Source organism: Cuculus canorus, chromosome 3, assembly GCF_017976375.1.
Source record: "Cuculus canorus isolate bCucCan1 chromosome 3, bCucCan1.pri, whole genome shotgun sequence".
NCBI classification, from domain to species: Eukaryota; Metazoa; Chordata; class Aves; order Cuculiformes; family Cuculidae; genus Cuculus; species Cuculus canorus.
The window spans coordinates 50,999,664-51,015,558 of NC_071403.1; the positions used below are offsets into that span (position 1 = coordinate 50,999,664).

Here is a 15,895-nt window from a genome sequence, read left to right on the forward strand (position 1 = left end):
ATTTTAGAGATTAATTTCTGAATCTGAAGACAGGCAGCACTTGGCTATTACAGATTTTGCTTGGCAGCAGCAACTAGCCCGCCAGCATGCGTGCACATCGCTTCAGAATAGCCACAGCAGTTATGCACACCAATAAGTATGAGGAGGGTAAGCCATTGTTACACAGTAAGTCAGACATTGTTAATTCACGTTAAAAGAGACTAAAATGAATTGGAATGATTTTGGAAAATAAAAACCACAACAAAACCCCAGCCATCTTATATGTGTATTTTGGATAAGGCTGACTTCTTTCTAGATAATACATTATGCAATTTGCCTATCAGAGATCTCAAAATGTTTGTACCGGTAATGACTTACTAACACCAGTTTCAAAACTTGCAACATTTCAAAACCATTTCAGTACTATCAGTTTCTTTTTCACATTATAATATCCCAGAAATATCCAGTTACTCTTGATATCTTTCCCCTTACTGGAGCCCTCTTTCCCCTCTCTGATTTCCACCTGCAACTGGGCCCAACTCATTGCTTGCAGGTTGTGTGTGCAAGTCTGAAAAAGTCCTTTTCGTACTGTTGTTGAACGCCTGTGGAGTTTTTATGCACCAGTGTACAGTTCCAGAAACATAAAAAATTAAGTAAAGTATTCCCAACAGCTCAAATAAATTATGAAAGGGATTTTCTAAATTCCTTTCAGAAAGGCACCACTTAGCTCCACCATCCTCCCTTTGCAGTAATCAAGGAAAGGTATTACTGAAAGATAAAAATCACTCTCTGGTGTTTTTCATCTAATGAAGACAGCCATTTCAAGCTTGATTAAGAGGCCAAATGAAAGTTCCACAACAATCAAAAATGTAATCTTACCCTCTACTACTACAAGCAGCAGTTAAAGGTCTTTCATCTTTCATTTTCCTCTCTGTTAGGAGGAGGTGATAATAAATGCATTTAATGTGATGAAAGACAGCAGTCATCTCAAGGCAATTACAGAGACACATCACCTACTGTAACTATTACTCCATGTGTTTTTTGTTTTATTTCATCAGTTGCTTGTATGGCTAAATTAAGGAATTTGGATCTCCCCTGACGCTTTGCCTCACAGCTTTTCCAACATTAAAACCAAGAAGAAGCTGCTGTGTTTAGTCTCAAAATAATAAAAATAGTAATGGCTAAGTCAAAATTTAGGAGAAACATATGACAAAATTAAGTATTTATGCAGGAATTTTTGCAAACCACTTGCCGTGCTACTGGTTTTCATTTACAAGTGCCAAATAGAGTTAAATTACTTTTGTAAGAGAATAGTTTGAAAGAGAGATTTAAATCTCTCATTACGCAATGTCAACACTCTCCCAGTTTTCCTACAATGTCTACTATACTATACCCAAGGAAAGACAAATATTTTAAGTGTGGGAGTATATGCGCAATTCAGACCGATTAGTGCTGTAGTTTGATTTGCCATTTGTAACCCACCTTTTATAAATACATAGTTTTTAATGTATGTCTAAGTCACAAAAGTAACCTCCATAAACTATTTGACTTCAGGTCAGTAGGATGTGCAGCAGGTTACTGTGAACTGTAACTAACCAGTGCTAACAAAAACTTTGTAATTGGATCAAAACTGTCATATTTAAACAATGGCTGTTGATTTTGCCAAGACAAACTACCAAAACTCTGTAATTTTTGTCTCAGTATAATAGAGCATAGTTACAAAACTGACATTCAGTTCCTAAGGAGATACTGAGCTGTTCACAAAATAATAAACTGTTTCCCCTTTGTAATACAAAACAAGTCTTCTGATATATCTTTAGTACTAAAGGGTCTGATCCTTCTAAGCAATATCATCAAGCGTCTCCTTTAAATTCACACGAAAGCCAGCAAAGCAGTTTCAAAGAAGAAAAAATGCAAAGAAGAAATTCTTAGATAACTATACATTCCTACTCCATGAAAGATACTCCCTTTTGCAACACTTAATAAGAAAAAACGCTTGTGTCCTTGAGTCTGTACAGATAAGCTATAACAATCAGCTTAAGTTCATTGAGTTGAAGCACACAACTCCTGCCGGGTAAAGCTCTGCAGAGGCTGAGGTGGTGTTTGTTTTGTTTTTTTTTTTCAAAAAAAAAGGCAGAATTAAATTTAAAATGGGAAAGAGAACATGCAAGGGGGGCATTAGTCAGTCTCAATGTCAGTCACCCTCCACAGAAAGCTATTGGAGACTGGGGGTGGCTGGGGTTGGGGAGAGGAAAGGAAAAAGGAGAAAGGGGAGAGGAAAAAAAGGAGGAGAGGAAAAAAGGGAAGAGGAAAAAAAGGGGGAGAGGAGAAAAGGGGGAGAGGAGAAAAGGGGGAGAGGAGAAAAGGGGGAGAGGAGAAAAGGGGGAGAGAGGGAGGGGGGAGAGGGGGAAAGCAGGAAAGGGGGAGAGAGAAAGGAAAAAACGTGAAAGGAAAAAAGGTAAAGGAAAAAAAGGAAAGGAATAAAGGGAAAGCAATAAAGGGGAAAAGGAGAAAGAAAAAGGGAAAGAAAAAGGGGAAAGAAAAAGGGAAAGAAAAAGGGGAAAGAAAAAGGGGAAAGAAAAGAGGGAAAGAAAAAGGAGGGAAAGAAAAAGGAGGGAAAGAAAAAGGAGGGAAAGAAAAGAGGGAAAGAAAAAAGCGGAAAGGAAAGGGGGAAAGGAGAAAGGGGGAAAGGAGAAAGGGGGAAAGGAGAAAGGGGGAAAGGAGAAAGGGGGAAAGGAGAAAGGGGGAAAGGAGAAACACCACCACCAAAAAAAGCAACTAACCAACGCTCCCTGCCCCTTCTGCCCCCCCAAGCCCCGCTGCCGCCCAGCTCCGCCCCGTGCCGGCCGAGTCCGTCCCTGGAGGCTCATCCCGCCCCGCGCCGCGGTACCTGCGCCCCCGCGCTGCGCCCCCTGCCCGCCGGCCCAGGGGTAGCGGGGGCCGCGCGGAACGCGGCGCTCATGGCTGCGGCCGCGGCGCCGCCGTCCCTATGGCAACGGGAAGCGGACAGCGCCGCCTCTGCCCTCGGTGTTCAAGGCCAGGTTGGATGGGGCCTTGGGCAGCCTGGTCTAGTGGGATGTCCCTGCCTATGGCAGGGGGATTGGAACTGGATGGGCTTTAAAGTCCCTTCCAACTCAAACTATTCTGTGATTCTATTTCAAATAGATCATAGAATCATAAAGGTTGGAAAAGATCTCCAAGATCATCAAGTCCAACCATCGACAACACCACCATGCCTACTAAACCATGTCCCAAAGCACCACATCTACACATTGTTTCGATACCTCCAGGGATGATGACTGTTACAATGCTTGACAACACTTTCAGTGAAGAATTTTCTCCTAATATCTAGTCTAAAACTCCTCTGGCACATCCGGAAGCCATTTCCTCCTGTCCTATCATTTATTATTTGGGAGAAGAGGCCAGCACCCACCTCTCTACAACCTCCTTTCAGGTTGCTGCAGAGAGCATTAAGGTCGCCCCTCAGTCTCCCCCAGGTTGAACAATCCCAGTTCCCTCGGCAGCTCCTCATAAGATTTGTTCTCCAGACCCTTCACCATCGCCATTGCTCTCCTCTGGACACAGTCCAGCACCTCAATGTCTTCCTTACAGTGAGGAGCCCAACTGAACACAGGACAGGATTCAAGGTGCAGCCTCACCAGCGCTGAGTACAGGGGCAGAATCACTTCCCTGGTCCTGCCGGCCACACTGTTTCTGATACAAGACAGAATGCTGTTGGCCTTCTGGGCCACCTGGGCACACTGCTGGCTCATGTTCAGCTGGCTGTCAACCAGTACCCCCAGGGCCTTTTCAGCCAGGCAGCTTTCCAGCCACTCTTCCCCAAGCCTGTAGCGCTGCATAGGGCAGTTAAACTATACACCTGAGCAAATCACCTCTAAATTTTCCTCAAAAAAAAGGCAAAATAGAGACAAGCAGATCAGATGAAATTTAAACAGCAGCATGCTCTTACTTCGGCACAGTTTCCTTCTCCTCTCCCAGATGCTGCAAAAGGAGCCCCTCCTGCATCCCGGGATTAGCAGGCAGGCAGCCTTGGTCACTGATAAAATACCCCCCAGCTGAAAGGAGACCTCCTCTTCCTTGTCTTGTTTCCAAATAAAGTGGATAAGCATGGGGAGAGCGGAACTGCAGCCAGTAGTAAAAGAAAATTAAGCCTTCAGGTGTGTTGGTGCTGCACATCATTTGCTTCGAAGACCCTGTGAGTTGCTTAATCACACCTGTCCTGGTGCCTCTGGAACAACACTGTCTGGCACCATTTCTGTACTCACAAATCAAAAAGTAATTTCATAAGAAATTACACCTTTCATAAGAACATTGGCTTATTCATGTTTTCCAGAAAAGAAAATGGAAAAGCCAGGTAAAATACTGATTTTTTATCAGCATCACCTCAGCATGTGAGGTGATGACAGCTCCCTGGTGGCATGTTTCCACTTCATCCTCACAGGCAAAGCAACACAGGATGACATATAGGGTGTTTAAAAATCATAGAATAGTTTGGGTTGGCAGATCATCCAGTTCCAAGCCCCCTGCCATGGGCAGGGACACCTCCCACTAGGTCAGGCTGCTCAAAGCCTCATCCAGCCTGGTCTTGAACACCTGCAGGAATGCAGCTTCCATGACTTCTCTGGGCAACCGGTTCCAGTGCCTCACCATCATCACAGTAAAAAACTTCTTCCTAATATCTAATCTAAATCTACCCCTTGTGCAACAAAAAACATTTTTTCTTGAGCATTGTCTACACAAGTGCTCTTACTGTTGCTGTAGTAGAGGAGTGAAACCAGTAGGGCATTTCTGAATCAAAATTATTTAGCAGTGATAGAGCAGATAGGGGTGTGGAGAAGGTAGCTGCGAGTAACATATGCTGCAGGTTCCTCTGAAGTGAGACACTCCCCAAGTCTTGTGATTGCTCCCTGGGAGCACGGATCCTGGTTGTGCGGTGCTACTCTCAAAAGGAGCAAGATAAGAAAGTTGCTAGAAGAAAAGAACAGTGAGCTTGGCCAAAGGGGAACTGTGCACCCAGGCTGTCTCCCTACAGCTCACAGATAAATGCCCAGGCAATCTCTAGTTCCCAGCTTAACTCCATTTAGTTCTCAAGCCAAAGTTTATTCCAAAGTGATAACAATCTCAATTATCACAAAGCCTTAATCATTCTATGAAGATAATATTCCTGACCTCCCTGCCCCTCTTTTATGTTCATGACAGTTCTTTACCTGGATACCTCAAATACTATGCTGATGGCCAGGGAGCCCAACCAAAATCTTTTGTAATTTCAAATGCAGGATTCATGGTACTGCATCAAAGCTGCTTCCACCGCATGGTGCAAAATGCTCGTCCTGTGTAAACTCATTCTGCAATTCAAATCTGTTAAGCATTTTTGACAGATTAAATTGTACTGGCGGTCTTACATAAAACCAGCATAAACCTGGCACAAGTATTAATGGCTTCTGCAAATGTGGGCAAAACTATAGTCCTAGATTTATCCCACATCTGACTACAGCCTAATGTGTCCCACTACCAGACCAGCATGCAGATGCAGGATTAAATGATTGTGAAACTTTCTCCTAACTTTCTTAAGCATGTGCTTGAGCACACTTCCCCATTGCTAGTCCTGCAGTGCCACAGCTGGTTCAAAAATAGTACTTCAGCCATTTCTGCAGCCACTTGTCCAGCATTCTGGAGAATGCTCACACAGCTATATCTTACCGAAGACCTATAAAGATATTCAGCTTTAAAAAAATGCACAAATGTACACATCACCACTGAAGGAAATCACAGATTTACCAGTTTGCAGGTCCCACTCTGCTGCATTATTTCACATACACAACCATTTTAAAGATTAAGCCTTGCTCAACTATTTCAAGGAAACACTATGTGATTACTCCCAATATTCTGTTTGTTAACAGGTCAGGGGGCAGAAAGTCTTTCTCTGCAGGTGCCTAAATGTCAAGTGTGAGAGTCTGGAGATATTCCTGTGCCTGTGTCAGTCTTAAGCAGCATTACACTGAATATACAGGATTTTTGTACAGCTATTTCCATACACAGAACAGGAGGCCTGGATGCCCTCTGCCTCCACTCCGTCTTCCATTTGCCTGGGTGTCAGGCGCTGTATCTTAGAATGCTTTGGGTTGGAAGAGACCTTTCCAGGTCATCTAGTTCAAACACCCTGTAGAAGCAGGGACATTAACTACATCAGGTTGCTCAGAGTCCCATCCAATGTTCCCAGGGATGGGGCCTCCATTACCTCCCAGGGCAACCTGTTCCAGTGTTTCACCACCTTCCCTGTAAAAAAAAATCTTCTTTAGGACCAGTCTAAATCTGCCCTCGCTTACTTTAAAATCATTACTCCTTGTCCTATCACAACAGGTCTTGCCAAAAAGTGTATCCCCCATCTTTCCTACAAGCCCCTTTAAGTACTAGAAGGCCGCCATAAGATCTCCCCACAGCCCTCTCTTCTCCAGGCTGAACAACCCCAACTCTCTCAGCCTGCCCTCAGAGCACAGGTGCTCTAGCGTTCTTTTCACAGCCCTCCACCATCCTTCTTGTGCTGAGGGCTCCAGAGCTGGATGCAGTACTCCAGGTGAGGTCTCACCAGAAGAAGTTGAGGGGCAGAATCACCTCCCTCAATCTCCTGGCCACAGTTCTTTCGATGCTGCCCAGGATACAGTTGGTCTTCTGGGCTACATGCACACATTGTCAGCTCATGTCCAGCTTTTCATCCACTAGTAGCCCCAAGACCACTTCCAGAGGGCTGCTGTATCTCAAAATGTAGTAACAATCAAGCTCTCCTTTAAAATTCTCTGAGCAAAATACAATTACAGACAAAACTCACTGTGAACTGCACATTGTGGTTGCAACTAATTGTATTTTTATTGTGTTAATTTGGTAATTATGTTCACTTAGAAAGCACCAGCCTGACCATGACAGTATGAAAGTGATTCATTAGTTAACATTAGGAAAGCAAAAAAAAAAAAAAAAATTAAGCACTTGGAAGAAGTTAGTGGAATCCTAAGAAACGTAAAAGAAATTCCTACAAACATGAAAATCAGTCTTTCAAACTTCCTGTGAATTAATTATTTAGCTTATTGAAAAGTGATAACAAACGCAGCATACAGTACTGAATATGTTTATTGTATACAACCATAATATGACATTTTATATTTCTTTCCCAGTAGAAACAAAGCCAAACAAGCCAAGCCTCAAAAAAAAGTGTAAATAAAACTCCTTCTCATACTATGTCCGTAGAATTCACAACTGTAAAGCTGAGACAGAAAGTGGATTAATTAATCTATACAAATACATTGAAGTGGCCTTTTATTTCCAGGGCAGTAGAAATACATATTCATCATCGAGAATAAAACATCACATATATTTTGAAAGCCTGTTTTAGGAAAAAAAACAAAACAAAACCAGCCAAACAAGAAAACAAACAGTCCATGGTATAGGAAGTTTTTTTACCACATGCTTTTTGCCATTGCATCACTGAAAGAAATAACAAGATCTTTTTAACCAGCACATTTTCACAGTATATTTTTAAATCCTTAGGTGATTTTGAATTTGAACTTTTATTTTTGCTTTTAATAAGAAGAACTTTTGTTCTGTAATTTTGGACAAACACAAGGCTTATAAACAAGCAAACTGTTTAATTAAAAAACCTAACAACTCTGAATGAAATTCCTTTTTGGAATATATGTTTTAGTTTAAATTTTTTCAGATAAAAACATTTCGTGTGGTAACTTTCATGCAATACAGTGAACATTTCTCCTATGCTGTCTAACAATATAGGAGATAAATAAGCTTCACACAGAACAAGCAGTTAGGTAGTTCAACCATGAGTGCAAATACTCTATGAGCTTTAAAGAAACTATTCTGACAAAAATAGTTAAGGTTTACAGGACATCAGGAAGGTGTGTAAAACAAAGTGGTTTGGAAATATTTTAGTTACAGCAAGTATAACTTTCTTTTAAAACCTCACTGAATAAATAAGCTTTATAGGTTTTTGTATAAAATCTGTTTCAAAGAAAAAAAATTCCAGGAACTAAGACCTGAATTATTTTAAATTGGCTTTCCCAGCCATTGAAATAGCATAATGATGCTTCCCTTTTGCACAAAATTATATAATTTATTTCAATATTCTTGCATCAGTTTCTAGTCATACAATCAACTTATTTTAAATACCAATTTATTTTAAGAAGCCTTATATACACAGAGAATTATTGTATATATCTAATCTAATGAATTATCAAGTATTCAGGCAGATATCTGTACTGGCTTCCACTGTGCCTGTGTCCTTAGTTTTTCTCCCATTTCATCACAAATGAAGAATCATCACTATCACTCAAAAGTCGATTTACAATTACAGTTGCTTAAAACGCAAAAAAAAAAAAAAAAAAAAATAGAAGCTGAAAGACATCTGTCCGTTGTGGTCCTCAGAATTACTGAAAATGCCCTTGGTTTTTCTACAAATATTCCAATGGCACACAAAATTACAACCTCAAGAATTTGGGTATACAATTCAGTAGTTCCTGAGTTACACCATACAAGCATTTAGGGCAATCAGTTGTAACACAGACGTACAGAAGCAACTTTCTTGAATACTCAAGAAAATTAATTATGCTACTTATATTATGCTATTATTATAACATAAGTTTCCTGTTGTATGGCAGTAAATTCCACCCAAATGCAGTAGGCCCATTCTGTCATTTCATGAAGCATTACAAATATTACACAAGTAATTAACACTGAGTATCACCAAAACCGTTTCCTATTTTCAGCTAAACTGTAGCTAATCCAACAGCAGAGCACGATGCTTCATTGGAATATCTGTCTCACTGCTTTGCGCATGGGAAAAACATAACACTGGCATTACAGATTTTTTTTTTAATTTAATCAATCAGAATTTTACAAAAACATAACCAGCCAATAAACAAAGTATGCCGTATATTCAGTTCTGTCTATAGATAGCACTTTGCAATTACAGCTACAGAAGTCAAGCAACTAAGTGTTTGGAAATTATGGCTGTGCATTCCAACCATTCACCCAACTATGCAGTCACAATGTATATTACTATACAAACTGCTCTTTGTGGGCGGCAAAAGATGAAAAGTACTCACTTTACCTGGAGAACAGAACTGATTTTTTTTTTCAGCATGACATTATGTCTTACAGATTAGCATTTAAATGGTAATAAGAATTACATGTCTTAGAGCACTCATGAAATCAGCACCCTAGTTCCTCACAAACCCTACCTACAATATAACATTGCCTCCTGAAATTCTCAGCTTATTAGTTTCTGAATACTTGGTTTGCAACTTTAAAATATTAATATACTTTCAGATGCAAGAAGAACAACACAAACACAAATAATCAAAGTCATCAGCAGTTGAAGCATATTTATCCACTGTATAGATTTTTATTGTATGAACACAACAAGCAGCAGCCGATTTCTCTCCACTTCAGAAAACATACTTTGCCAGTGATTTCACTGACCAAAAGGGGACTTCAGCTTCATTTTCAAAGTCTGAAATGGGTACAAAAAACTACTCCATCCTCCCCCTCCCACCTCTTTAGGCCTGCCAAAGCTTATCCTTATCTTAAGTTAACTGAAAGCACAAAAGTTGTCTTAGATCCACTTTCTACCACATGGTTGCCCTAATTCCCTTGCCATAGCAGCAATTCCAGAATGTACACAAATAAGGGCACTCTGTGCCATCCCTTTCGCTGTGTAAGACACAAAAATGGAAAATGAGTTCTCTACTGCCTACTCCTGTTCTCTGTAACATAGCCACCTTGGCTCGCAGTGGCAAGTTCATCTCATTTTAGCAGCTTTAGACAAGAGCGTAACTCTGTCAGACTACGGGTAATTTTGCCACCATTTCCTAACAAACCTGTCGTTATCACTGGCATTACATCAGTGCCCTATCAAAGGCCCTATTTCAAACCACAAAAGCACTTTGAGATTTGACGTAAACCATTTTTAATTTTTCCTTTATAAATAGACAATGCATTTCCACTTTCATTTCACTTCACTCTGAAAAGCCATTAAATATCTCTAAATTTTCCCAAAAATTCTGAGTAATTTGGGAGTAAAGTAGAAGAGAAACATGGGCATCTAAACTCAAGTAAGTAGCAACCTTCTCTAGCACATACTTCTCAGTGCAGCTGGGGTTATATTCTCCCCATGAAAATTATGGCATCATTCTTAAAAAAACAAATATATTTGACAAATACAGAGAACTACCACAATGGAAAGAGGCAGCAGTGCTTGAATCACAAACACTGCTGACAGACCACATTTAATCCAAATATGTATTAAATCAAAAATCCAATTAATGTAACTGGTTGGGTTGGTTGCTAGGTTTGCTTGGGGCGTGAGGAGGGGTTGCATGCTTTTTTTTTTGGTAGAGGTTCTTAGTAAACCATATCATCCATATTCTTAAAATGAGATTGTCCTTTCTCCCACTAATCTTCCTACCAGATGAGACAACTCTATTCTACAGGTAAGCTGGTTAGCAACATCCACTTGCATTTTGAAATTTAAATTTAATCTTCGAACCTTAAATTAGTATTTCCAAGGTATCACCCAAGAACTCTTCTTGTAATGTACAGCGAATTATACTCAAAACATCAAAAGCTATTTGTCCACGGACAAAAGAAGCAAGTAAAAAACAATTTACTTAATAAAGTCTTGGTAGAAGTCAACTCAGTCTTTTTCAGTTTTAAAATACGATCCTGCATGGGTTGCAAAGAATCTATCTAGAATTAAATTTGTGCATTCTCTAAAATTAACTTCCATGCAACGCACAGCATGTGGAGCACAAATTATCCTGAAATAAGTAAATACACATTAACGCAGGATTGAGGAAACGGTTTCTGAAGCAGATTTTTCACTTGTTATCCATAAACTCTCACACCCACTGATGAGCAAAAAAATATTATGGGCAACTAAATGATCACCTTAAACATCTGCTGAAACAGGACATGAGGAAAACAAAGCATACTGAAATGCAAATTGATTTACATACAAAAAGAGAGACTGTAAACCTATGCAAAACATTAAAATCTTCAGTAGAACAAAAACAGCAAATCACCTGGGAGGAAAAAGTGCAGTCAGCACAGAATTTTTGCTGAAGCCAAGCACAGAACAGAGAAAATAGTTAAAACTCAAACTGAATGTCTCTTTCAGAATTTAGGAACCATTTCACTAGACAGCAGCATCAAATTGAACTACTCCGTATTTTCCACTTACCATCCAGTCAGGATCAGAGGCCTGAATTTGTTCACCTTGTCCGGGTTTTAGGCCAACCAGAGTGTCAGATTTTAGTGTTCTCAAACTACATAGAGGTGCAGGATGAAACTTGTTCAAGGCTTGATGAAATGGAACACTATATTCCCATTTTTTATCTCCTGTTAATTTCCTATAGTTTAGATCACCTTTGAAAAGAAGCAAGTTTGACTTCTGTAGATCAGCATACAAGTCAGGAGCGACTTCAGCCATACTAGAAAAATCATGTGGCAAAGTCCAAAACATGTGATCATGGTAAACCCAAGTTCCCTTTTTCAAATTGCCCTCCCAGTTTATCCCACATCTAGACATCCACATATGATTGGCTGCCTGCAGTTTTTTAATAGTCCAGTTAAAATCATGCTTTGTCGTATCTGACACATACCACGGAATACTCTTTCCGTGAAAATGGACTTCATCAACTAGCTTCGATGATAACAGGAAGTCAGCCAACACAAGATCACTTACAAGTTCAAATCCAGCATTATCCAGGATTATGTCAATCCTAACATTACTTTTTTCTGCATTACTTTTTTTGGTGCTTACAAGTAGTGACCAAAGTTTTTCCATATCGTTCACCAAGATGTAAGGTATCAGGTTTTCAAGGGACAGTAAAGGACTAGATTTCTGAGAGCTGTCTTCACCAGCTGAAAAAGAAAGGTCACATTTATTGCCCCACAATGACACCTAGAAGGAGGAAAAACCAAAAATGTTTATTAAGTCTCACTGTAGTTACATTCTAAACTTCATATACACTAAAGATTTTGTTTGTTTGTCTTTATTTTAGGGTTTAACTCCACATTTTCCTCTGATATCTAATAAAATCAAACTTCTGGTACAGAAATCTTAACATAGACAAGATTTTGTGGAAGAAACCAAACAACGCTTTCTAGTTATGCATGTATCAGAAATGTGTGGAAGTGACACAGATGTGAGATTTAGATCAACATCACAAAGTTTAAAACACATTCTCCCATACTGTAACTCCAGAGAATATCAGTGGGAACACAGAAAAAGGAATTACATTAGTATACACTAATGAGGTCTTCATAAAGATTTATCAAGTATTTTGTGTGCGCTGTTGCCAGCTAATGGATTTATTTGTAATCCTATGATATTCTGTATTCTACTCAGAGGCATTATTTCCCAAGAATAATGCAGTTACAAAGCCTTTAAACCATTTCTGGCCTAGACTGACTTCTAACATCTTTTTCAAAATAAGTCTAAAAATTTTTAGAATGTCAATAAAATGAACTGTTTTAAAATGTTACCATTAAATAACAAAAAGGTCATCTGGAACCTTACTTAAAATGGTTTAGAGATACTGGTTTTGAGGGAGAACAACCTGGATTTTCAAATAAACAATGGAGACCAACAGTAAAATGAAAATGTCATAATTAGTAAAAGTAACCAAAATTTAAATACTTCCAAAGTAGCAGCAATACAGTATGGCTGCCAGGATTTCATCACATTTTTACAGAGAGAAGAGCTCTGCTTTCATTTCCACATGAAGTTCAGATACTTTATAGCCTCAAGTTTTTGTTTCTTACATAGGAGAGTTTAAATTCTCATCTTAACCACTTCTAGTTTACCTGCAATAGCTTTAAAAGTTCCTCCTGAAGTTGCTTTTCATCTAGATCCTTGATGTTTTTAATAAGTTCCTGAAAATAAGTGCATAAGGCAATAATAGCCTCTTGGGATTCAAAGAAATTTTGAGCCTTTCCTTCCTTAAATACATCAAAGTTGTCAATAGGTGGGCTAAAAATAGAAACAGAACAAATATATTAATATACTTGCTACATTTCCCAGGACAGTACACAAAACACACCTGAACTCAGAGACCAGCGTTTTTAGGCCATATTATGGGCCTTAGTTGATTCTCCACTTCTAATCTGTCACACAGATTTTCATACTTCTCAGTAGCAGCCTAATATCATATCTCACTGAAACAGACAGTATACAAGACATCTTTGTATTTCCAGCAGGATATTCAGAAAGCGAAGAAGTATTCAGTCACAACAATTCTGGGAATTGTACATACAGTGACAATTTTGAACTCCAGATTTCAGAAACGGAGAACTGAAACTGTAATACGCAAGTGAACTGATGTACTGAAGAGCTGCCCCAGTTTTAAGCACTTTTGCATGTGCTGAAGTGTACTTCCCACACTGAAGCCTTTAACAGCGTTGTGAAGTTATTCTTATGAAAGTTTGTAACTAAGACATTAGAAAATTAACATGACAAAGATGAGAAAATAATTCAGTTCCTGTAATATATAAGAAACACGCTCATCTATAAGAGACATATTTGCAGATACACCTTTTGACAAATGACTGAACCTCCATCAAAGTATATTCTTGAGAGCAGCTAAATAACAGATATAAAGAGACTTAAAGCTTACTAATGAAAAGCATCTGCTTAGTTTAAGTGCAATCCAGAAGATCCATCTCATAACTGAAGTTTTTGCTTCAAGAATTCAAATTACACAACATACCAAGAGAAACGGAGTCTCATTACTGTGCTTGCATCTCTGTAATACTAGGAGCGAATCCAGTATGTATGGAGCTTTCAAGTTTTTTTGGCAGCAGCAAACACTTAAACTGCTCATTCCTATCCCGTTACATTGTACTGGCACCTGTCCACAGAACCAGCACAAGTTTTTACTGCCAAGTTATTTTTAACTAGGATCAGCCCCCAAGTTTGACACAACATATGGTCTGCAAACACTGCTGCAACTAAGAAGACAGTGTAGAGTGAACAACGGGGGCTGCTTAATCTGGGTCTCCTTCTACACTCTACTGGTAACTTCAGACTTCAAGCAGCAAAACAAGTTAGATTGCCCAACAGAATAATGGATTTCGCATTCTGTGTTTTAAGTTAACATATGTTTTAAGAAGTGATTCTAGAATAACAAATCTTTTAGAAAAACTAAATAACTTTCAGATCTCAATGCACATTCATTTGCAAGGAAGTTAAACTAGTCAGTCAAACTTCAGAGTTTTTGTGTAGACCAAGTCACAGAAACTGAAGCATAAAAAACCTAAGAAGGTTCAAATTCTGCTGCATGTAAAAAAAAAAAATTATTCATTTCAAATTTGAGGTGTAAGATGAGGGAAAAGGAATATGGGAAAAGCTTAAGATTTTCCTTTATCTCACTCCCCACCCGTCTTCCCTTCTCCCAAAATAAAAAAGAGAAAGAGCGATGTTTTGCAGAATAATATACCAAGCTAGTAAATACTTACTTCTGTGCTAATGCTGCATGAATTCTTCGATACATATAACATTCTACATACAACCAAGGTGACTGAAACCAACTTGGTTCTCCATTTCCATTTGATAAATTTCGTTGGTAGTCTAGGTATTGGTTCCACAGTGCAGCATCAGGCAGTCCATCTTCTAAAGGGGTCACTGGTTTGTCCGTTTGCAGTTCATTCCGCAGTTTGGAGAGGAAAGATATAGCCCTCTTCTCTGCTTCAACACCCTTCTGAAAGAAGTGGAGAATAAAAGTTCCTATGCTGAAAATTTATTCCTGTAGAGACACAGATCAAATCTTCATGAAAGAAATTAGTGTTAAGCTTTAATTGCCAAATATAAGTCCCCAAGAAAATGGAGATCAGTTGCCAAAATACGTTTGGTTGAAACAAAACCCATTTTCCACCTAACATCCTAAAACAAATCACTCATGGGAATTTTTTAGATTAGTCTTTTTGCTTGTTACAGGGGAACAGAATATTGAAACATTGCCATCTTCACAAGATGCTACAGCCTATTAAAACACAAACCCTGAGAAACAGAAGCATCTGCAGAACAGACAGATGAGAAAAAGGTTAGACAGAAGGGTGAGTTATGAAATTAATAAAAAATAGCTACAGGCCAGATTATAAAGAAAAAAAACAAACAGACAAAAAGTTTAAGACAGACAAGTAATGACTGTAGTGAGAAACCAGTAGAAACAAGGCAGAGAAGGGGTCTTGAGGGTTGGAGGAGAGGGAACAATCTCAGGCAAAGACAGACTTTGTTCTTACCTCCCCGTGTTCTTCAAAGAACTCATTTTTATGTCGATGCAGGGTATCAATAACTCTTGTGAGGATCTGGGGGAGTCTGTCTTTAATTGTAAAATATGCAAAAGATCTAAGAAGGAAAGGATCCAAATTTTATTATTGGAAGAAAATTATGCATTATCTTCTATTTTCTTAAATAAATGCAAGATCTTAGAAGTAAGTCTATGTGCCTTTAAAGCAGTGGACACCAATTAAAAAGTCTCAAATTAGGTAGGTTCTTAGGCTTACTTTTGAAGAAAAAGATAAATGGCAGTGTTTTCAGGGAAGAAAATGCTAAGTGACTAGTCCTGACAAAAAAAAAAAAAAATACTGTGAAAATTGCAGTTAATTCAGTAAAATGGATTGCCCGACTGCCCTGTTACCCAGACATAAAGTAAAAAATCAAAATTAAAAGCATAGAGAACTGCTTAAATGTACCTTCATAGAATAGTTTGGGTTGAAAGGGACCTTAAAAATCATCCAGTTCCAACCCCCTGCCATGGGCAGGGACACCTCCCACTGGATCAGACTGCCCAAGGCCCCACCCAACCTGGCCTTGAACACCTCCAGGGATGGG

At 39.1% G+C, this 15,895-nt stretch overlaps 1 protein-coding gene across 4 annotated transcripts in view; it reads right to left on the minus strand.

Annotated features, from left to right (window-relative positions):
* The window catches only part of ARMT1 (acidic residue methyltransferase 1), a 50,641-nt gene that overhangs the window by 34,123 nt on the left and 623 nt on the right, over positions 1-15,895 (minus strand). The window contains exons 2-5 of one of the 4 annotated variants that reach the window (XM_054063799.1): positions 15,304-15,409; positions 14,521-14,762; positions 12,871-13,036; positions 11,243-11,965 (exon numbers count right to left, since the gene is read on the minus strand). In XM_054063799.1, coding sequence (XP_053919774.1) covers positions 11,243-11,965; positions 12,871-13,036; positions 14,521-14,762; positions 15,304-15,409 — 1,237 coding nt within the window. Of the gene's footprint in view, positions 1-2,869; positions 2,956-7,034; positions 11,966-12,870; positions 13,037-14,520; positions 14,829-15,303; positions 15,410-15,895 lie in introns of those variants that run through there. The other 3 variants (XM_054063796.1, XM_054063797.1, XM_054063795.1) reach the window with 3 other exon arrangements.